The sequence below is a fragment of the Gadus macrocephalus genome, chromosome 17, assembly GCF_031168955.1.
Source record: "Gadus macrocephalus chromosome 17, ASM3116895v1".
In the NCBI taxonomy this organism is placed as follows: domain Eukaryota; kingdom Metazoa; phylum Chordata; class Actinopteri; order Gadiformes; family Gadidae; genus Gadus; species Gadus macrocephalus.
Genome location: NC_082398.1, coordinates 1,495,237 through 1,518,243, shown reverse-complemented (window position 1 = coordinate 1,518,243; position 23,007 = coordinate 1,495,237). Strand labels below are relative to the sequence as shown.

The window sequence follows — 23,007 nt, the reverse complement described above, 5'->3', positions numbered from 1 at the left end:
ACAGTGGTGTGCATGTTTACAATGTTTATTTCAATTAGAATCCATGTGTATGAAAACTTTTCACTTGCTTTCAGCTATATTAAGCACTTCTTTACGTCATAAAATGTGTCGCTTTATTGAAACATATTTTCATCATCACTTTGCACCACAGCACGCACCGCCGTTTCAACAGGAAATGAATTTTTTATAGTTTATATATAATTAGAATATGGGACAGCTTCTTCTTTCGCAACAAACTAGACACCGAATACCCGTAGTGCAAGTCAAAGAGGCCCCCAGCTTGTTGTTTAGACCTTTAAAAGGTTCTGAACATTAGTGCGCGGTCAGAAAGTGTACAGTTTAAAGTGTTTTTGATTGTCTTTGGAGTACTTATTATTTGCCAGCCTAATTATTAGTGTTATTATTATTATATATATTTCTAAGTCACTCACACATTGATATGGCCTGCATACAGGAGGACTTTTATGAAACGTGAAACGTAAAAACAACAATATAAACAACAATGACGATGAGGTGGGTGCCGATGAAAAAAAAGTAGTGTTGTGCCAGCAGCATCCTAATGTAACCGCATTCCTTTCTGTGCCCTGCCACATGCACACGCAGCATTGATGAGTCAGAACACCACCCACATGACCAGTGTGGCTGCTGGGGCATTGCATCAAACCCACTCATAAGCAGACTGAGTGACAACCCTCATTTCCCTTTTCTGGGGAGACTGTCTCTGCTCGGCGACCCATAAGGCGGGTAACGTCACGACAGCCTCCCCCTGGCGGGTGGGCGCTGTCCCCCTGCCTCTTCACCAACTCAGAACGCCCTCAAACGTCTCCAGCCTCTTCCTCACGTCCTCCTCCGTGCACTGCTCGATGCGGCTCTTCACCAGGCGCCCCAGGTCCCGGTAGAAGGCGTGCGCCCAGCCCGTCTCCAGGTAGCGCGTGGAGATCTTGCACACCTTGTGCAGCACGGTGAGGAGCTTCTCGTTGCCGCTCACCGAGCACCTCGTGAGCACCCAGTGGCCCCACGCCGCCCACACCGCGTCCTCCGAGAAGTCCACCGTCAGGCTGTCCCCGCCGCAGTCGCCGGGCGCGCTCAGCGACCGGACCTCCGTTTCCGTCACGTCGTTCCATATGGCGCTGTGTGTGTGTGTGTGTGTGTGTGTGTGTGTGTTATTGTTTGTGTGAGAGAGAGCGAGAGAGAGAGAGAGAGAGAGAGAGAGCGAGAGAGCGAGAGAGAGAGAAAAGAGTGAGTGAGTGAGTGAGTGAGTGAGTGAGTGAGTGAGTGCGTGTGTACGTGCGTACGTGCGTACGTGCGTACGTGCGTACGTGCGTGCGCGTGTGTGTGTGTGTGAGAGGGGGAGGTGTAGAGGTCAGCATTTTGTCATTTGGACAGAAAACATCACAGACATTTCTTTAAATTTGATAAACGAAAAAAATGGACCCAATCGACACAAGTGACATCAGCGCATCAGGCGTCACACAAAGATTCGACAACAAAACACAAAACAGACAGAAGACAGATTATGATTCTCCTTGTTGTCGATTTGAAATCACATGGTTGAACTCACACAACTTTACTCAGGGGGTGTGGAGTCAGGTCACTGAGTGACAGCAGACCTCGGCAGGTCACCCTGTTCCCTTCCATCCTACGATAGAGTAAACATCGGCCACATCGGATGATAGAATAAGATACTGGAGCAACTAATACAATCAGCGATTCGAAGATATAGGGTTCACGTTCCAATATGTAGACTGAAATCCCTGTAGGACTAAGGCCTATATGTTGGTTAACCTTAATTCCTAACCCGTAACCGGAGTTTACCTACAACAAACAACGGGTAAAGATATACATTTTACATAGCTTGTACATTGTACATTGATTGTAATCCTCTAAAACCAAGTCAGATTATTTCAAGTGATGTTTTAGTTTTGATTGCTAAATGCAGTCCAAATGAAGGGCTGACCTTTAAGATCTTCATTAAAACGTGTGGTATCCATTCAATTAAAATGTGTTACAATTTTGAAAGTCATCATAATTTGAGGATAGCATTTCTTTCCAAAAAACATAGAAAAAAAACCTTGTATCATGACAAACCCGTCTTACCATAATTCTTTGAGTACTTTCTTCTGTCGTATTGCATTGGATAGGACCAGCAGTTCCTCATCACCAATATCTGTCCATCCAATTCTAAAACGGGGGAATGGAAATGAAATCCCAGTAAGACTTGTCTACTAATGTGGTAATTTACACAGAATCATGTTTGCCTGGAGTACACTTAAGCTAATAACATAACAGTGCAAACCACTGTGCAACACTTTAACAGTTGACTACATTTGTTGTACAAAATGTTGTATGTAGTGTTGAGTGTTAGCCCTGTAAAAGAAGGATAAAGTATTAAAGATTAATCGTTTTTGGTAAATCGAAAGGAAGGAAGTAGTTGAGGAACTGAAAAGGTGGTAGAGTTCATCCACGTTTAAAAAAGTATTTTAAGAGCCATAGTTATCGGAATTGTTTCTATTCTGAAGAATTAACACAGGAAAAGTAGTTTAGAGAAGTTGAAAGAAGAGGGAAAGTTGAAGCACATGAGAATGTTAAGCTCTAGTGTGCCAACCTGGAAATCAGAAGGCCCATGGATTGCAGTCTGCAATAATGCGGACCAATCAGATGTTTAAAAGACTGAAGACTAGCTTCAGAGTGTGCTGAGAAAAGCTTCTGAAGGATGTGTTCACATTCATCTGAATTCAATTCACTACAATGCTTTGTTTTCACAAGATATTTCAAGTGTTTTACCATCTAAAGATAATCTCCAACACAAAGCACACAAGAGTAGTGGTGACCACATTACCCAAGATGGGTGAAACAGTCCGACTGTTGCAACACTTCAGCAATGACTTGAATCGTGTCCATATCAAGAGGATTTTCCCCAACCCTGAAGAATGAATCATTTGAGTATTTGTCGCGGTTATTCAGGAATCCCCTCAAATTGAGGAACAATGATAAAGGACCAAAATAAACAGAATGTAAATTAAATGACTTAAAATAAATATCCGTCAAACTGTCTCAAAGCACTTTTGTTTGTATTATACCTGAGAACTCACCAGAGTTGCTTGCATTTGAGCAAGTGAGGCATGAGATCCCTCAATGCCTCGTAACTTACGTCCGTCCCCGTCAGATCCAGCTCTGAGAGATCCCCCGCAGTGGCATTCAGGAAGTACTTGATGGCGTTGTAATCCATCGGGGAGAGGATTTCATCACTGACATTCAGTCGCAGGGCCTGTGCTCTCACTTCCTGCCCCAGGGAAGGATCCTGCTGCTCGAAAAGGCAATGCAAACTGTTCAAGATGTGCGTGCCGTTTTCGCACAGGTGGTTGAGGTTGCTGACCGTCCTTTGGCGATAGGCCTCAGCTTTGCCCTCGTCACAAGACAACCCCACTTGCCTCGCCAAAAGCTTGGTATTGCGTTCGGAGAGGATCCCAGAGAGGAAGCGGCTGAACAGATCCAAGTGACCCTTAAGTGTGTCCTCAGCGGCGCTGCTGTCCTGCTGTAAGACATCAGGCAGAGGTTGGTCCGTCATGGCACAATAAACTGCGGCAAAAAACTCCTGAACCGTGAGGTGTGCGAAGGAGTAAACGTCTTCAGTGCAGCCGGGCTCCTGTGCCACCATCTTGTCCAGGAAGGTACTGGCCAGGGGACAGCTTTCCAAAGGGGCAACATCCTTGTCACTGGCGTAGAACAGAGTCTGCTGATCCATCAGCTTGAAGAAGGCCAGCCGAGCCAGCTGCAGCACCGCGTCAGAGAGCTGCTCACCACCGCATGTTCCCTGAACCGCACCGGACGCCTTCGCCCTCTCCTGGGTGTGAGTGCGGAGCAAGGCCACCAAATACTGCACGTAAATGTCCGTCATGGTCCGAGGGTTGTCCCCGGCGAAGTCTTTGCTTTCTTTCAGAATGCAGCAGATGATGTAGCAGAACGCCGGTATGTAGCACAGTGTCAACATCAGCTCGTTCTCTCGCACCACCCTGAACAGCTGTTCCGCAAGGCCTTCGTCCTGGAAATAGCGACAGAAGAAGTCTTGGATCTCGTCCAGGGAGAAGCCGGCGATGAGCACAAAGCGGTCCACGCAGCCCACTGGGATGTGGCCGATGGCCGTGGGCCTGCTCGTCAGAATGATGGCAGTGTTGGGGAGGAGCTCTCCCAACATCAGGCTGGTGAACACCTCCTCCACCTCACCGTAGTCGTCCGGCTCACACAAAAACGCGTCTACGTCGCAACGCCTGTAGTGTCTGAACTCGTCAAATCCGTCGAAGATGATGAGCAATTTGTCGTCGTTGGCCAATATGTTGTCCAGCTCTTTGGCCAAATGACGGTTTTTCCGCAAGACCAACTCCCGGAGGTTCACAGGCTTGTTCACCAGATTGAGGTCCCTGAAGGTCATGTGGATGATGAAGTCAAAGCCGAGGCTTTCTTTGTTATTCCCAAAGTCAAGCAGCAGCTTCTGCACCAGGATGGTCTTTCCTATTCCAGCCACCCCTGTCACTAGGATCTTCTTGACGGGCCGGGCTCCGTTGGCTGTGGAGAAGAGTTGGTCTGGTGTAATTCGGCGATGCTCTGCAGACTTTTGCTGCAAAGATAGCCGCTTCCGTCCATATGCTAGGACCTCGTGCCGTTTGATGTCCAGGCCTTGATGTCCGTTGACCAACAGAAGGTTGACATATTGGTCGGAAAAGAGGATTTTCTCACCATGGCGGGTGTTGTAGTAGAGCATGCTTTCACTCCTTCGTCTGAGGACCTCTCTGTGCTTCTGTTTGATTTGATTGTACCCTGAATTAGAAAAATATCTGACAATGAGCAGGAGATTTCAAATAATTTTGTTTTCAAACAATGCAGAAACTGCGTAATAAATAATGTTATAAACAGTATTTCACAGGTATGGCATGAATATTGGAATTAAATAAACTGATGGAGTAAAGAACAAAATATATTCAAGTGGAGCACATTTCACTCGTTCATTTACATACCCAAAGACGGCGGCTGGTCTTTGCTCTTGCCTACAGCGCTACTTGGCGTTTCTGGTTGATCAACAACACTGAGGAATGTGTTGACAGCTTCCTCGCCCTTGCACTCCAAGATGTCTAGCACCTTCCTCACCCTCGCCCGCGGCCCTGGCTGACACAGCACGTCCTCCCGGTCGTCCCGGTTGAAAACCTCCCTCGACAAGAGAACGTCCAGCAGGGCATCGATGCGCCCCTCCAGCGTGTCCACAAGGGAGACTCTCTTCAACCGGATTAGACTCAAACAGGACCCAGTCACGTCCTTTCCTGCTGTCACCATCTTGCACATTTTCCCACCAAAAAATCTGAAATGCGATCTTTTTGGAGCGGCAGTGGGTCCGACTGATTGGCATCATCGATGGGTGGAAGTGTTTCTACTGCACGCGTCTTTTACAAGGAGTGGAGGTTGTGCGATATGTCTTCTGCGCCAGTGACACAAAAAAAGGAAGTAGCTCTTGGCAGCGGTAAAAGGTCTATTCAGATGTGTACAAACCGGTTATATATAAAAGATGACTGGAATTACGAGCTAGTCTCTCTGCAAATTAAGTTCAGGTTTCAACTTCGACTTTTCTTCACCGTTGACATGTACAGTATACGTAGGCTTTGAGGTCAAATATTTATATACAAATAGAGTGGAAGCATTAATAGCAAGGGGACACCATACATGCATAGCTTGTTCTAATCATGAAATAATCTCAGTGTAATTTAGTGTCTCAGACACAGGTTATGAAAAACAATAAATAAAATATATTTTAATAGTAGACTTACACACAACATGTTCCTGTCACACTGCACTTTGTGGAAGTAAGACACACGTGTTGTTGAAGGAATGTATTTCATTTTATTGTCTAGTGAATAACCAGGCACTTGCATGGAAAGACAACATATCACTTCACCAGTAGAGGGCCCCAATTTCATGCACGTTGAATAGTATTACCTGGGAGCAAATTATCAGTAACATCCAAGCCTTGTAGTATTTACAACAAAAAGAAAACTCAGTTCCACAACAACACACGGAAATAAATAGTTCAAAGAAAAAAACATCTTATCTTCAGCAAACATTGAATAAACAAACATGTCATATCTACATCACTCATCATTGTTCTTGATGAAAGCCGCCTAACTTCCAAAGAACAAAATCTTGTTTGTGTAAACTACAATAGCGTGATATAAATTGTTTAAGATTATAGATCAAACACTGAATGAAATTATTTTTTGAAAGGAGTCGTGAAAGGTTGACAAGTTTGAGCTTTTAAAGACTAAAAGCTGTAACAGGGCTTTGATCCCATTTTAAAACGTTACTTGCTAATGACCTTATTTTCTACTGAAGATACTGTTCCTGCGGTTGATGAACGGGGGACATTTGCTGAGGACATAAGACGAAGGCTCGAAGTGCAAACCCAGCAGTCATTTACAGTTAATAAATTAACAAAAAAGGTTTCTACCCAGATCACACTTTATTTTACAGTGGCCATGTTGACTCATCTATTAGTCAATGTACACATTACCGGCCCAATAACACTAAATTTCCAGATTTCTTCCTTCGATTTCCTTAGAAGGTTAGTATGCAGAGATCAGGGAGGTCTTTGTTGAGTCTAGGGCTGCACATGAACACGCCCGATCTTTGACTCACAACGTTCCCATCTGATCTGTATCAGCTGTACTTATTCAGGTAAAATTGCCAATACCCCTTGACAAGGGGCCACATTAAATAACCCCTAATTACCATTAGTTCATATGGTAATAAGCATTATCTAACAGCTAATTAACAGTTAGCTTATAAGTAATAATTCATTAATGGTGTTTGCATCATCTAACGTATTCAATAATACATTATTTAAACCCACTAACCCTAACACATATGCTAATTGTATATATAATAATGCGTATTGCTGCATTAACACATGTTTATTAATGGTTAATTAATGTTCCCTTATTGTAAAGTGTTACCATTTGGCCAGTAATGTTAACGTGGCCCAATAAAAAAACAGGTTCAAAAGGTTATTTGCTCAGGTTATTTCTGATACAACAATCAGCCTGTGTCAAGTTAGTATTTTCTATTTTAGTAGTATCACTATAATATAAATCATACTATAGTATGTTTCTTTGGTAGCAGGAGGGTTTGGTAGAAGCAAAGACTTTGCTTGGCCTTGAGTTCAGATATGTCACAGAGTCAAAGTGGTTAAAGGAACATTCCAACAGTTTGGCTAAAGTCACCAAATCATGTCAGAAAAGAAGAAAAATAAAACATCCAAATGCAACATTTAATAACAACAAAGAGGAGATAAAAAAACAACAACTCACCAAGCCATGTCCCTCACATAGACTTGGAGTTTCGAGTGCAAAAGTCTGATTTTCTTGTTCCCTAAAGAAGTTGTGTCTCATAGTAGTGCAATATGATGGAAACCCATTTCGTCCAATGAAGATACCAGAACAGAAATTGCGAGGTTTCATCTTGGGGGATTGTATTTTTTTACCTGAATGGTTTAAAGAAAATGTCTTTAAGCAGGTCGTGCAAACTACATAACATGCCTTTCTCTTTTTGAAAGGCTCTTTGGCATGGCATTCTCCTGTTAGCACACCCAATGGATTCTCCTTACTATTTAAACGATACTTTGTCAAAATGGGACATTTCAAACTCCAGTGGCTCTGTGAAACACGGGTTGTGAATTTGGCATAGAGTAGCATACAAAGGCAGTTCAACACAGCTGTCCGTTAGGAAGCCATCGTTATTAAGTTACCCCCCCCCCCATAAAACCCCTCCAGGTCGCTTCTGGCCTCGAAAAGCAAGGGTCATGAACTCCAGTTAGATTTAAAAAGAAAACACAATAAATAAACTGAAGGCTTTGTTGCCAAGGCTACACCAACGTCCTCGAGTCCTGGAGTGGGCCACGGTCCAGTCCAGTACAGTCCTCCCCCTCACCCAGCCTGGAGTGGGCCACGGTCCAGTCCAGGACAGTCCTCCCCCTCACCCAGCCTGGAGTGGGCCACGGTCCAGTCCAGGACAGTCCTCCCCCTCACCCAGCCTGGAGTGGGCCACGGTCCAGTCCAGTCCAGTCCTCCCCCTCACCCAGCCGGTGTGTGACCAGTGGTCATCATCGTTGTCATTGGGCGGGCGTCCTCCAGTGTCCAGGGTCTCCGGGTGTGTCTCGGGGCGTGTCTCGGGGCGTGTCTCGGGGCGTGTCTCGGGGCGTGTCTCGGGGCGTGTCTCGGGGCATGTCTCGGGGCGTGTCTCCGGGCGTGTCTCCGGGCGCGTCTCGGCAGGACTGGCAGCAGCGGGTTTTGAACTGGGGGAGGACACAGAGCTGGAGCTGGTGGACCTTCTCGCAGTAGCGCGTGCTGTCACGGCACTCCTCCGCTGGGGAGGCACAAAGAGAACGGAGGCTCGGGGTTAGGTTGTTGTTTGGAGCCCAGGGGGGCGACAGCGTGAGACGTTTGATGACTCATCAGGGGCTAGCAAGCGTCTCGCCTTTAAAAGCAACGGTCATGAACTAACATAGATTTAGTTCGTTATAGTCTGGGAACCAGACGAATCGGACAGGTTTATTTTCTCTGGCGTAAGCGTCTGGTCCCCCTTCCAGTTCAGACAGATCTCCAGCAGACGGCTGGAGATCCGGCCTGGGTCGGGCCAATCACAACTATTGATCTAACACAGGGCGGGGTTTGATACGATGACTGACCAGAGGAGCACCCGCTGATGTGTCACACGTTTCATTGCTCTGATTGGTTGTAAATTTGTCCAGTTGTGACCGGAGGCATTTTGGTTTGAACCCGTTGATAAGGGCCCTTGGAAATTAAAGGTTTCTGACTAATATTCACTTTCGAATTGATCCAGCAAAGTCATGCTAGGGAAGGGTGTGTACAAGGGGAAGTTGAAGTGGTTAAAAGTAGAAAGAAATCGGAAACTCCCTCAAAGTCTTTTCTTCAGATACAAGAATAATAACAGAAACCAACCGAAAGGCAACTGTAAAGATGAACAAACACAAACTTCCCTGAGACATCATTTACCTTTTGAGTTTTCAGAAAAAGGGACTGCTGTAAAGGGAATTACCCATTAGGGGTGTTCATTATCATGGATTGTTAACCTTTCTCATAGCAAATCATTGAATATAAACCTAGAAAGGGCTATAGACCAGAATAACAGTTAGTGGAAGAGGGAGAGAGGTAAAAAGTAAAATAAATCGGAAACCCCTTCGCGAATGTGTTCATCAAACATGGGAACAATAACAGAAACCAAGTGAAACCCAACTGTAAACGGTTAGTGCTTGGTGAGGTCCCCCCTTCACTGTGAAGCGCTTTGGGTAGCAACGAAAGCGCTATATAAATGTAAGAAATTATTTATTATTATTAAACACAAACAAACACAAACCGACTGAAACCCAACTGTAAACACAAACAAACACAAACCGACTGAAACCCAACTGTAAACACAAACAAACACAAACCAACTGCAACCCAACTGTAAACACAAACAAACACAAACCGACTGAAACCCAACTGTAAACACAAACAAACACAAACCAACTGCAACCCAACTGTAAACACAAACCAACTGAAACCCAACTGTAAACACAAACAAACACAACCCAACTGTAAACACAAACACAAACAAACAAGCGCGCTGCGGTTCTGATTGGACCCTCACCTCGTCCGCACGGTGTCAGGTTGCAGCGCTGCCAGCCGGGGGGGCGGGGCCTCCAGGAGCACTGGTGGTCCCGGCTGCCGCGGCCCGTCTTGGGGTCCGCGCACGTCACGTGGCGGGACTGGAAACCATGGCGACCGCAGGTAGCGGTGCACTGGGTCCAGGGGCCGGTGCGCCAGTGCAGCGCGCAGGCCTCCGACGAGCAGTTCCTCAGAGAGCTCGGTCTGGGGGCCGCGGAGGGAGGGGCCGTTAATAACAGAGAGGCTGTTCCTAAGAGGTGGGTCCTAACTCGGGGGTCCTGACTGGGGGGGGGGGTCATTACTGGGGGGGGGGGGGTCTTAACAGGGGGGACCTGATTAGCTCAACCTGCAGAGCCAACGGGCCGCTTGTGTCTCAGGAGGTAGACGGGTCGGCTGGTAACCAGAAGGTCGCTGGTTCGATCCCCGACTGCTCCTAGCTGAGTGCCGAGGTGTCCCTGGGCGAGACGCCTCACCCTGACTGCTCCTGACGAGCTGGCTGTCGCCCTGCGTGGCTGACTCCGCCGTCGGTGTGTGAACGTGTGCATGAATCGGTGAATGTAGCGCTCTGGGTGGCCACTGGTTAGAGAAGCACTGTATGGGAACTGTAAGTGCGGTCTGTTTATCATGTACCAACAGTAAGCCAGTCGTGAATAGTGATGAGGACAATTCAAAATGAACCCCTGGGACTCCATAAACCCTCGAGGGAAAGCATGCACACGCCTACGCACACGCAGAAAGTGTCGTTTGACACATATCAAGTTTTTTGGTTCTGCGAGTGCACACTTAAATAAATAAAGAAATGACAACATACGAATAAAAGTAACATTGAATTGAGATGGCTGGACGTGAGATATGCCCTGGGACCTCACCTCTGCGGCCCGGGACACAGTCTGCTCGGCACCCGGGTGGCGTTGGAGTCCTGGCAGTGTACCGTGCGCCGCTGAGTGGCCAGGCTGGGTCCCACGCAGTGACCGTGGCACTAAGACAGGGAGGGACGTTCACACGTTCACACAGACACTCATCCATTCATAAGTTCTATCATATTCATAGGGGTGCATTAGATAGACACAGATTGATAGACCTGAGACTATTGGGGAGACTGAACTTAAGTTGATATTTATTTGTACGGAATGACTGTACACACATGTTCACTCATTCACACGATCTCTAGAGCCAGCTGCGCTGTGTTTCACTTGATGACATCACTTGACATTGTATTCTTATTTATAGCTTGAGTCCTTTCTGGTTAGTTTGTGTACGCTAACTCTTTCCTGCACCTCTCCTGTGTTTCATTATCACTGCCGTTGCTGCTATTGTTTAACACGTGAATTTCACTCATAATTTTTCGATACGCGAGAAGGACATCGCAAACCGCTAGCTTATTTAGGACCTCGAACCAATCTCCCCACATGTTCGTCCGAGCGCAGCTGAGCATGTGATATCCTCGTGTACGCTCGCATTAATAACCATGCGATATCCATTTGATCTCCTCTCTTAAATCATGCTTTTTGAGGGAGGAGAGGAAACATGGCTGCCAATTGTAATTGGCCGGACTACAGTTTAGAATTGATCTAATTTCCACTTGGATGAAGTCAGGCATTGGGTGGATAAAACTAAAAGGACAGATGAAAGACACAAGTTTATTAAGCTTTTGTCTGTTGAAAGGAAAGCGGCATGTGTGTTTCCCCCTCACACTAACATGAGAACGGACAGCATGTAATGCGGCCACTTGGACGATTTCAAAATGAAAGCGCTATCGGTATCCAAGAACCGAGTCTCTAAAACTAGTACCTGGAACTTATTAAGATGCATATGATGGGATACACAGAAACCAACCGCAAAGTTCGGTCCAAACCTTTTTTTAATTTTTTTATTTCTCCAGCATTCCTGGCCTCCAACTCCCTTTATGAATTATATCAAATTATATTTATTTTAAATGCTGTGTCTCTCGGGAGATCCAAAAGATAGGATAAACACAATCGTCACTTATAACACGAATGAACACTCCCTCTTTAATGTACCATTGCGCGGCAATTGAAAGCTATCTTTGCTAGTTTTAGATTTGCATCCTTTCTGCGTTCATTCTTCCTTGAAAATGAATCTGTTTTCCTTGCCCTTTAGAGACCTTATTAAGCTCTGTGACATGGCTAACGGCTGTACAAGGGACAGTGACTGGGAGCTGAGTGGAGCTTACCGCCCCCCAGTGGCCGGAGGTCCACCCCACACAGGGCTGCAGGCTGCAGGGCTTCGTATCGGCAGGCGGCGTCCTCCCCGCGGAGGAGCAGCGCTGGCTCTCCAGCTCCAGGGGCTTCCGGTCCGGGCCGCCCACGCAGGTCACCCTCCTGCCCTGGGTGCCCCCTCCACAACTAGCGGAGCAGGTCGACCAGCCGTCCACCCGCCACCTGCTCCCCCACCACCGACAGAGAAGGAAAAGTCGATTGAAGTCGGTTGAAGTCGGCAGAAGTCGGCTGAAGTCGGCTGAAGTCGGTTGAAGTCGGTTGAACGAATATATTTTCTGTATATTCGTTAACTATCTATTCTTGTTAATGTTTTATTTTTATTTTTTTAATTCCTTTAACTGCAGCCAACTGTAGATGCTACTTTGATGTCCCATTTTGGACTAATAAATGACAAATCTGATCCTTTCATACTATTGCCTCTTTCGATACGTTCATGTTTTCATGAACGTGCACACGGAAAACATACAGACATGTGAAAACATTCAAAGCTGCATATTTCTACAGGTTCCATCGAGGTCATGTGACAGGAAGTTACCGGATGTGGCTAGACAGGGAGCCGATCTCGTTGGCACGTTGGCACAATAAAACACTATTCTTCACTACTCTATTCATTACTCTTTCAAATGGGGGAGATTCATTTTTGAACAAGGACCACATGGAGCAACAACTTTATATCCATGTCTCAAATCCGGGTGACAGCCACACTGGGGCCTGTTAAACTCTTCGTGGCTCAGTGTCTCAGGTTATTCCTCTCCAAGGTTGTTACACCAATGATGATTTATAGTGCATTGTCTTTTATTGGGCTATATTCTGTCTGTGTGTGTGTGTGTGTGTGTGTGTGTGTGTGTGTGTGTGTGTGTGTGTGTGTGTGTGTGTGTGTGTGTGTGTGTGTGTGTGTGTGTGTGTGTTAGTTACTGTGTATGTGTGTGTGTGTGTTAGTTACTGTGTATGTGTGTGTGTGTGTGTGTGTGTGTGTGTTAGTTACTGTGTGTGTGTGTGTGTGTGTGTGTGTGTGTGTGTGTGTGTGTGTTAGTTACTGTGTGTGTGTGTGTGTGTGTTTGTGTGTGTGTGTGTTAGTTACTGTGTGTGTGTGTGTGTGTGTGTGTGTGTTAGTTACTGTGTGTGTGTATACAGAATTGGCCTGCAGTAGCAGTCAGTTACCTGAGGGGGCAGGCTTGTCCATGACAGAGCTCAGACACCTTGCTGCTGTCGGTTGAGTCGGGGCAGATGGAGCCGTCTGTCGCCGTGCCACCGTTTCCATGGAGACAACCTGGACCTTTGTAGTAAACAAAAATAAAACACAAAAAACAACAGAATATGAGACCTCAGGAATTGGGGATGGAAACAGCACATCAAAAACCTATATTCAGATATTGTATGAATGCCAAATGGATTGTATGATGGTTCAGACTTCCTAAGTTATTTAAAGGCATGTATGAAGTTTGTTTAAACTCCTTGCTGTTGCAACAGTTTAGAGATATGATTAATGGACCAAACCATTATCAGAAGACAGGGGACTAGCCCGCTCTGGGAAGACAGGAGACGCTGGTATATCCAGGCTCTAACTTAAAACATTAAATACATATGGTTCTTATACAGGCCTGATGCGAGAATACTTCAAGGGTATTGGACAGTTAAATGAAAACATGTGAGAGCATGTACATTGCAAACCGGAAAATAAGCTGGGATCCATGATATAACTAAGTGATACAAATCTAAAACTCTAATAGGATAAATAATCCTATTTGGTACCAGAAAAAGGACAATAATATTTTTGTCAATGTTCCATCATCAGTGCCTCAAAAGCCAACAGTTTGGCTAAAGTTTTGGTAAAACCCAAACAGTTTGTCAAACCATATTGGTTTGTTGTTGTGAGTTTGAATAAGATCCTGCCTCAAGAGAGTTCCTGTTTGTCATTATATACCAACACAAACACACACGCACACGCACACACAGACACGCATAATCGTAAACCGTCCATCAATTATTTCTGCAAGGTAACCTCCTAAAAAGGAATTAGATTTTTTTTCCCAGGACCTCCCCTTTAACGACCCCTCTTCAGACCAGACGTACGCAGCACACACACACGCTGCCTTGATGAACTCTGACCCCCCCCCTCATTGTTCTCAGGCGAGCCGAGTGGCGTCGGTGCTCTGATGACACGGGAGCAGAGAGGGGGTTCCTGGGTGATCACCCCGCCGTGGGAGTGAGACGCAGGACCGCGGCGGAGGGTGAGGTCCAAGCGGAGCGGCACGCTCAGGACATTCCCCCGCGGTGACGCGGAGCGGCGGGCCGAGCGTGTGCTAAAGAGGTCGAGAGGGCTGCGGTGTTGATGTCTGGCCCCGCCAGACGAAAGTCAACCCCCGTCGGATCACCACTCGCCCCTCGGGAGAACGGAGTCAGTGCCCCCCCCCCCCCCCCCCGCCGCTGTACGTCTTTGCACTTAGAAATAGTTCTTAGCATTGTGTAGCGTCTTATCCTAGCTGTCTCTGTTGTATACGGGGAATGGGTTAACCTAGTGATGGTTAGTGCTTGGCACTTGGTTCTATGAACATCCTTACTGTACCGACAGCGATGTATTGTTGTTTCTCTTTCTTCCAACCAATGTACTTATGTAAGTCGCTTTGGATAAAAGCGGCCGCTAAATGCCCTGAATGTATGGTTTACGTCTCCTAGGGGAACCAGGGGTTTGCTCCACCCTACCTGAGATGTGTAGGCGTGTGGCGGCGGAGGTGGTGCCGTGGCGGTTGGAGGCGGTGCAGGTGTACAGCCCCTCATCCTCCCGGCCCGGGGACAGGAGCCGGAGGGATCCCGTCGGCAGCAGCTCCACCCTGCGGCCGGTGAACAGAACACAACCACGGGGCCTCGTCAAACCACCGTCACACCTCAACGCAGCGGCCAGAGACACACTCGGCCAACCGGTGCCTTCCTTTATCGACGGAGCCTTGACGCCACGAAAAGAGACCACTGTCATCACTGGATCAAAATCCAACCCAAAATCAGCTTTTGTTTTAGTGATACGGACATTTTCTTTTTGTCGACCTGCTCTTTTTCTGAGCCCAGGGACACGTCAGCCATCGCTGTTCACATACGAAAAACATACCGCCTAAATGAGCCAAAGGGTGCTATCCATTTGAACTCCTCTCTTCAATCATGCTTTGAGAGGGAGGAGAGGAAACATGGCTGCCCATCGTGATCGGCCGGACTACAGTTTAGAATTGATCTAATTTCCACTTGGATGAAGTCAGGCATTCGGTGGATGAACCCAGAAGGACAGATGAAAGACACGAGTTTATTACGCTTTTGTCGGTTGAACGGAGATGTGTGTTTCCCCCTCACACTAACGGGGGGGGGGGGGGGGTCGGTCTCACCTGGCGTCGGCGCTGATCACTCGGCCGTCCCGGGTCCAGCTGAGGCTCGGGGCCGGGTGCCCCGCGGCCTCGCACCTCACCTCCAGGCTGTCGACCCGCCCCTGCAGCGTCACCGGTGCCCCCGCCTGCACGCTCACCTCCGAGGCCCCCGCCGCGCCCGCCGCCCCGGGCCGCTGGAGGAAGACCGGGGCCCTGGGTCTGGGGGTGTGGGCCCTGCCGCCGGGCCTGTACGGCAGAGACCCCCCCGCGGAGGGGGAGGCCTCTGGCCGCTCCAGAGGGTGCAGCGTGGACTCGTTGGTGTCCCCTCGCGCGGCGCTCATCTCGCCCAGCAGCCGGGCCACGAGGAGCTCCTCCTGGGGCCCCCGGAGGCCCTCCGAGAGTCTCTGGACGACCGCGTCCAGCGTCTTCGTCTCGGCGACGAGCAGCGCCGGGTCGGACGGCCCTCTGGCCGCCGTCGCCACGCCCCCCGGCGCCGACCCGTTCCCGCTCCTCTCGCCGGACGGCGTCGCGGGCGCCTTGAAGTCGAGCAGCCGCCGCGCCACGTCGTCGTAGCGCCCGAAGGCGTCGCGCAGCTCCCGCGGGATCTCCGGCGCGTCCGGCCCGCCGCTCTTCCGCCCCGGACCGCCGCCGACGCCGCGGAGCCACGCCCCCCCGGCGCCCGGCCAGGACGGCTTCTGCTTGCTGCCGATGACCTTGAGCACGAAGCTCTCTCGGGCCGTGCCCGCCACGCAGGTGTACACGCCCACGTCGGCGGCGTCCAGCTGGTGGATCTTGAGGTGTCCGGGGGCGGTGAGGGAGAGGTGGGGCAGGGCGGCCAGCGGGCGGCCGTCCTTCAGCCACTGGACGCGGCCCTTGCCGAAGCGGCGCGTGGGGCAGCGGAGCACCACCGACGTCCAGGGGAGCAGGTAGGCGTAGCCGCCCACCACCAGCTGCAGCTTCTTGCCCTTCCTCCGCTGGATGTAGACCCGGCTCTGAGCCAGGATGGCGGGCTCCGGCTTGGCCATCTCCAGCCGGGTGGTCTCTGGGGGTAGAGACGAACGCCGGTTCAAAGAGTCTGTTTTAGAGTGGTATACTTACGTCCGACCACTAGCGCTAGGTTCTTGCAGACAGCAATAGCATTACTGCCCCTAGTGGTTGGATGTAAGTACTGTACTCTTGACAATAAACATGCCATGATTAACGTCTGTGTCCGGCTAGTTAATCTCAGCATACCAAAGATACTAAATCCCCCCCAAAAAAAACAAGTTTTCAACAAGAATACACCTCTGTGATCTGAAGCCAGCGATAAAAAGCGGATTCTCGGTTAGCGACGGGTGTAACAGGACGAGCATCAACTCCCTGTCACGGCTTAAGATCCGATCGTCCGTTGGGTTTGATTGACGGGGGGTCTCGTACCGTCGCAGGGCCTCATGGTGCACGTCCGGACGCCGGCTGGCCGGGGGGCCGTGAGGCAGGCGTCCTGGGCGAGGGTCTGAGCGCTGCCGTCCTCTCGCTGCGTGACGCACACCGGCTCCACCCTCTGGAGGCCCCTGCCACAGCTCACCGAGCACTGGACAGCCGGTACAGGCGTAAGAACACGACCGTAACGACAACAATGTATAAGGACATCATCTCTTTCGTACCCATGTACAATTAGCATACGATTGCCGTTTAGCAGACGCTTTCTTCCAAAGCGACATACAACGGTGACGGTTCAAACACACGTTCACACATCGACGGCGGAGTCAAACATGCAAGGCGACAGCCAGCACTTCAGGAGCAGTTAGCAGTAAGGGACACCTCGGCACTCAGCTCGGAGGAGGCCGGGGGTGAAACTATCAACCTTCCGGTTACAGGTAAATCCGCTCCACCTCCAGAGCTAAGCCCAACACATGTGTTAGAGAACACACACATCAAGAGGATGACACTCCTCTTGCATTCATTATCATCGTTCGGTTCCATGTGGGTCGTTCAGGAGGCGGTGTACCTGGGACCAGACCCCGGTCAGCCACTGGGGCGGGCAGTCCTGGCTGGCGCAGGGCTGCTGGCTCCCGGGCACTGTGGACGGGCAGAAGGATTCGTGCAGAGGCAGGGCACTGCCGTCGGCCAGATGCTGCCTGCACACCACCTCCCTGAGCTGGACGCCGCCCCCGCCGCAGCTACGGGAGCACTGGAACACACGGTAGAAATACAGGGCTGTGATCGGATGACTTGAAAGTATCAATAGGTTTTATGGACTTTTAGGTACTCGGATTAATGGTAGTGTTGCACTTGTTGGGGGTAAATCTTCCTTGTGGAACGCGCTCTCTGTCTTCTTTCAAAAGCGTCTGCTGAATAAAAGTAACGCAACAGAACTACTTATAACCAACAATAACTATTTCACACACAACCAAAACGTTGGGTCAAACCAAAGCCAGCGTCCTTCCCCCTAAAGCCGAGCTGTCCTTGGCGTACCTTCTCCCACTCCAGGGGGTCCCAGGAGGGGGGGCAGTCAAAGCGGTTGCAGGCCTGCACCGGGACGGGCTTGGAGGGGGGGCACTCCTCGTCCCGCACGGCCCTGGTGGCGTTGCTGCCGCGGGCGGGCCGGTGGGTACAGGCCACGGCCCGCGTCTTCAGGCCCACGCCGCAGGTCGCCGAGCAGGAGCTCCACTGCCCCGTCTGCCACCTGGGGGGGGGGGGGGGGGGGGGGGGCGTTTAGCTTGACCTACATATAGGTATGGATGGTTTTCAATGCCTCGTCAAAACCCATCTCTTCTCTCTGGCTTTTGACACTTGGGGAGACACTGAAATTGTGACTCATTCAATTGTGACTCATTTTTATCTTGTTGTTTATTAGGTTGTGCTGTTGAGCTGTTTTCTTGTCTTTTTGCGATGTCTCCAAGTTATTAGTCTGTAAGGCACTTTGGTCAAGGACGGTTGTTTCAAAGGGCTTGACAAATAAAGTTGGATTGGATTGGATACATTTACATTGGTATATACAGGGCTTGTAGCAGAACCTTTTCTCAAAAGCGACTTACAATAACGACTTACAATAAATAATAATTTCTCAGAAGAGAGAGAAACAACTATATATCACTGTCGGTACAATAAGGAACCAAGTGTGTTCTATGAACGAGTGCGTACATTCAGTTTAAGAGGGGTGTTGTGGGGATGGGGGGGGGGGCGGTAAGGGGTTGGTTTTGCAGAGTCCAGGTGAACTTTGACAACTTTTGCGGAAGCTGGTGAGCGGCTCTGTGGTCCTGACGTCTGCAACCTCTGAGGAAATTCAACTGTTGCTATCAAACGTTATGCATGTGGCATTTTGATAAGACTACCATGTGCTAGTCTTATCAAAACGACCCATTATTCAAACCACAAATTATTCCCCTTATACAAAGCAAGTGATAGATAGCGTCTTTTTCCATTTATGTTTGGCGGTTTTGACTCAAGAGCACAAAGAAACACAAAGAGTGATCCCTTTTTGCTTTGTTATCTGAAATCTCCCTTCTGGCGATCCATATCGCCAGATCCTCATCAATCACTGCAATTAATAAGAGCAGGATCATAGTTCAAAACCATCGGGTTCAGTGTGCATGGACACAGATTCCACAACAACATAATTGATGAAGCATCTGTGGCCCCGGCCCACAGATGTCTGAAAGTACTTTTCCGAAGCCAAAAGACGGGCCCTTCGTACTTTCCTCAGTCGTCGTGACCTCGGACATAAATCCTGATTTGGCGGGAAGCCTAGTCGGAGGTCTGAGGGGAGAGACACCAGGACGGAGCCGACAGCCAGAGTGAGAGCGTCAGGCCTGGAGCGGCCTTTCACGAGCGCTACATGCTGCACAGTGGACCTAAGTGATGGGTTCTACCACGCTACGGCGCCTCGGACCCACGTCTAGAACCTGATTTACCGCCGGAGCTAAACCCCTGGCACGTACTTCCGAGATAAAATCACAACTTTCGCTAAATCACTGAGCAGAACCACGAGCCTGGATCCGAAATAGACGCGTAAAACCCCCCGCTGTTTACTTTTAATCTGGCAGTGTTTACGCAGCCCTCGGAACACATCGAGGACCCGGCGTGCTTTTCCCGCCAAGCGTGTCTCATGTGACCTAATCAACGGCTAACTCGGCTATCGTTAGCCCGCTCTGGCGCCGCCGGGTCGGCTGGAAAGACACGAACACGAGATCATGACGGATATCGCCGCGAGAGCTCTCCAAACAAATACCTCCGTAGTATTCCAACTATTCGTATTCGTACGAGCGCTCCAGGAACGGAGAGCAGGTGAATGGGGTTGTGGGGGGGGCTGTTTCCATGGCTGTTTCCCTTTTATAGGGAACACGATCCGAAGAGTGTTGCTGTGAGCAGGGGGTCTGGGGGCGGGGGGGATAGGATGGGGGGCCTACTGGGAAAGCCGCTCGGGCCAAAGGAAACGGGTCAGACGCAGCGCATGTTGTGCCTCAAAACAAGCCCCGAGGCCTGGGAAAACACCAGCAGAGGGGGGGGCGGGGCCTCTCGACGAGGGTGTTGGCGGTGGTGGAACGGCCCACGGAGCACGGGGTGTCTTACCGCGAAACAGGGCCCCACAAATGTCTTGGTCCTGCGGGGGGCCAGTGGACAACGTACCAGTGTGGTGTTTACGCAACGCTTTGAAACCCGCTGGTGTGAGGTACGCCCCCTGCGATGGATGTATTAACATGTTTGTGTGTGTGTGTGTGTGTGTGTGTGTGTGTGTGTGTGTGTGTGTGTGTGTGTGTGTGTGTGTGTGTGTGTGTGTGTGTCTCTGTGTGTCTCTGTGTGTGTGTGTGTCTCTGTGTGTGTGTGTGTGTGTGTGTGTCTCTGGCTGTCTGTGTGTGTGTGTGTATGTGGGTGTGTGTGTCTGCGTGTGTGCGTGCACGTGTGTGTGTGTGCGTCCTGACTCACCTGGGTGGGCAGGGCTGTGTGTTGCAGTCCTGGAGGAGCTGGGGGGGGCGGCGGGAGCTCACACACACCCTCTGCTCGGCGGGTTCCCGCGTCTGCTTGTTCAGACAGATGACCACCGCCTCCTGCAGGCCTGGAGGCACACAGCAGCCGGCTCAGCGTGGCTGTGGCCTAGCAACTACCTGATGCTGGCACCTTTTATAGGCTTTGTTCTATTGTTCTATTGTCTAGTCTATTTCTATTTTGGTCTATTTCTATTTACATTCTTGTTCTATTGTCTATTTCTGTTCTATGGCCTTTTGTTCCATGGCCTTCTGATTGTATTTGATCCAGTTATGACTCAAATGGTTGTCATAAATGTCAATATTTGACACATTACATCCAGGAATGTTGAGAACCATGAACAAAATCAGCGGTAATCTGTGTTTTAGCGCCTGACTCCTCATTCATCTGTGTTTTAATAATACATATATATATTATTAAAACACAGATGAATATATATATATATATATAGATATAATATATAAGAACATGTGAACCGTTTGTTCCGTACATCTCCCTGCCGGCGCTAATGTCTAAAGCGCTACAGAACGCCGACACCTATCCCCGCGGCTCCAACATTAGCGCCTCCGTATGAAACCCGATCTCAGGAGACTCTACAAGCGGCCGCCTGCCGTGAACTGAACCGTGGCGGGGCCGGGGCCGAATCCAAAGGCCCCCGATGGTAAGCTGCTCCGTGAGCAGGACGTCAGCGGCGATCCTCTCCAGAAGACCTCGAGAAAAACAATCCGTTCGACCGCAGCGCTAGCAATAGCCCTAGCTCCCGCGGGTGAACCTGTGGTTGTGGTTCAGTGTGTGAGCGGGGGGACGCCGGTTCAAAGCGCCGCGCCGTAGCGCTAACCGCGGGGCCCGCTTCTTAATTCAGCGGAGAATAACAGCAAGTCAGGGGCCCAGCGGTGTGACGGTCCACAGGAGCGGCAGAACCACCCCGTGTGGGAGTGTGTGTGTGTGTGGGAGTGTGTGTGTGTGGGAGTGTGTGTGTGTGTGTGTGTGTGTGTGTGTGTGTGTGTGTGTGTGTGTGTGTATGCATGTCTGTATGTGTATGTGTGTCTGTGTGTGTGTGTGTGTATGTCTGTATGTGTGTCTGTGTGTGTGTGTGTGTGTGTGTGTGTGTCTCTGTGTGTGTGTATGTCTGTATGTGTGTCTCTTTGTGTGTGTGTGTGTGTGTGTGTGTTTGTGTGTGTCTGTGTCTGTGTGTATGTGTGTGTGAAATTGGATACCTCTCTCTCTAATCATAGGCAGAGCTGGTCCAGTTAGCCTGAGCACTAGCAGACCGTTAAAGACAGGGAACTCAAACAAGCTCTCACACACCAACACCCACCTACAACACCAGAAGGATTTACACACAGGAGTCCTGCAACCTTCCGCACACACACACACACACACACACACACACACACACACACACACACACACACACACACACACACACACACACACACACACACTTCCACACACACACACACACACACACACACACACACACACACACACACACACACACACACACACACACACACACACACACACACACACACACACACACACACACAGACAGACAGACAGACAGACAGACAGACAGACAGACATCAAACCAGGGCCTTTTCTCAGAGGCCTCATCGTAGGTCCAGCACAGGTGTTGCTCGTATCACTAACGATGCATCTGCTACTGCTGTACCCGGGCACTGGGGGTCGATTAGACGAGTGGAGGAATCCCACGTTGGCTGTGGATCCCGGTACCCACTGCTGCATACAGGGAGCGGACCCACAACCATGGGCAACCATGGTGACATGGGCAACACCTGGGACTGTCCTACGATGACGCCTCTGTGAGCAGGGTCTGCTGCCATTAAGGTCTTGTGCGTGTCCAGACCGATGCTTTCGTGTTAAGATTCGTGTGGACGTCTGAACCGCAAGCGATGACGTCGTTCGCCCCCCACCAGCTGGGGGACGTCAGAGTTGCGTTGAATTTTTTATTTATTATTTTATTTGTATTCTTTTTGTAGCTTTAAATAAAGCCCCTTGATAAATGTAATTACTAACAGTACATTAAAAAGTATTTCTGCTCCATTTAAAAGGTTGAATCTCCTTGAGACTGCATGTTTGTATACAGCGCGCAGGCTTGATGCGCTCCACTTTTTTCCGTGGAGAACGGGCGCCTTGAATATTTACTACAGCGTTTCTCCAGCTCGATGCGGTTTCGCAACGACGCCGTCTTTCCGGAGATATTCCTGAACCACATAAAAACTAAACCGGTTGGTTTTCGCCTGTTTCGGCTCCGTGCGGACGGGGCCTAAGCCGGGCCGGAGAGGTTTCACTCATTGTGTTATTGACCTTAAGACGACCACTACTACTGCGTCGGTTGGTCAGCTGCCTTTGCGATGCGGTATCAGCCAACCTATTATTTTAATGGCCTGCAGATTCTGGCCATCCGAAACTCTTCCACCCTCTCTCTCCCTCTCTTAATACGTTGTCTATTGTTGTGGTGTTATTTATTAGCCTTTTTGTAAAGCGTCTTTGAGTACCAAGAAAAGCGCTGTAAATCTATTATTATCATCGTTATTATTACATTCTGGGCTCCAGACTTTGAGCCAATCAGAGCCCCCTACCTCCGCCACAGCTCTCAGAGCACTCGCTGAAACCGTCGTACTCCCAGTCGTGGAGCTCCTCTCTCGCCTCCTCCTCCTCCTCCTCCTCGTCTTCGTCCTCGTCCTCGTCCCAGGCTCCGCCCCCGGTGCACGGGGCCCG

The 23,007-nt window shown here is 49.6% G+C and overlaps 2 protein-coding genes across 3 annotated transcripts in view; both read right to left on the bottom strand.

Moving 5' to 3' along the window:
• Nucleotides 1-9: 9 nt before the first annotated feature.
• Nucleotides 10-5,737, bottom strand: LOC132445504 (NLR family CARD domain-containing protein 3-like). Of its 2 annotated transcripts, none has more exons than XM_060035559.1 (6): nt 5,013-5,737; nt 3,093-4,815; nt 2,840-2,923; nt 2,098-2,181; nt 1,562-1,639; nt 10-1,130 (listed from the first exon to the last, which is right to left on the bottom strand). In XM_060035559.1, exons 1-6 carry the CDS (start codon nt 5,332-5,334, stop codon nt 797-799), a joined length of 2,625 nt encoding a protein of 874 aa, XP_059891542.1. In that variant the 5' UTR covers nt 5,335-5,737; the 3' UTR covers nt 10-796. The 2 variants fall into 2 exon arrangements, with proteins under 2 accessions (XP_059891542.1, XP_059891543.1); XM_060035560.1 differs by having other exon boundaries at nt 3,093-4,832; nt 5,013-5,144.
• Nucleotides 5,738-5,863: 126 nt separating this feature from the next.
• The window catches only part of LOC132445708 (ADAMTS-like protein 1), a 35,695-nt gene continuing 18,551 nt past the window's right edge, over nt 5,864-23,007 (bottom strand). The window contains 12 exon segments of the mRNA XM_060035823.1: nt 5,864-8,403; nt 9,691-9,911; nt 10,577-10,686; nt 11,902-12,109; nt 13,109-13,223; nt 14,651-14,778; nt 15,319-16,339; nt 16,714-16,867; nt 17,285-17,467; nt 17,752-17,962; nt 20,203-20,332; nt 22,869-23,007. Coding sequence (XP_059891806.1) covers nt 8,150-8,403; nt 9,691-9,911; nt 10,577-10,686; nt 11,902-12,109; nt 13,109-13,223; nt 14,651-14,778; nt 15,319-16,339; nt 16,714-16,867; nt 17,285-17,467; nt 17,752-17,962; nt 20,203-20,332; nt 22,869-23,007 — 2,874 coding nt within the window. The 3' untranslated portion in view covers nt 5,864-8,149.

Bases quoted from the DNA above. Each gene is read 5' to 3' on its own strand.
- LOC132445504 (XM_060035559.1), bottom strand. From the start codon at position 5,334: ATGTGCAAGATGGTGACAGCAGGAAAGGACGTGACTGGGTCCTGTTTG. The intron at 2,182-2,839 runs GTAATGTGGTCA...CCCCCGTTTTAG, and splicing joins GACTGTTTCACCCATCTTGG to AATTGGATGGACAGATATTG. The intron at 1,131-1,561 runs GTGAGTTCAACC...ACACACACACAG, and splicing joins CACCCCCTGAGTAAAGTTGT to CGCCATATGGAACGACGTGA.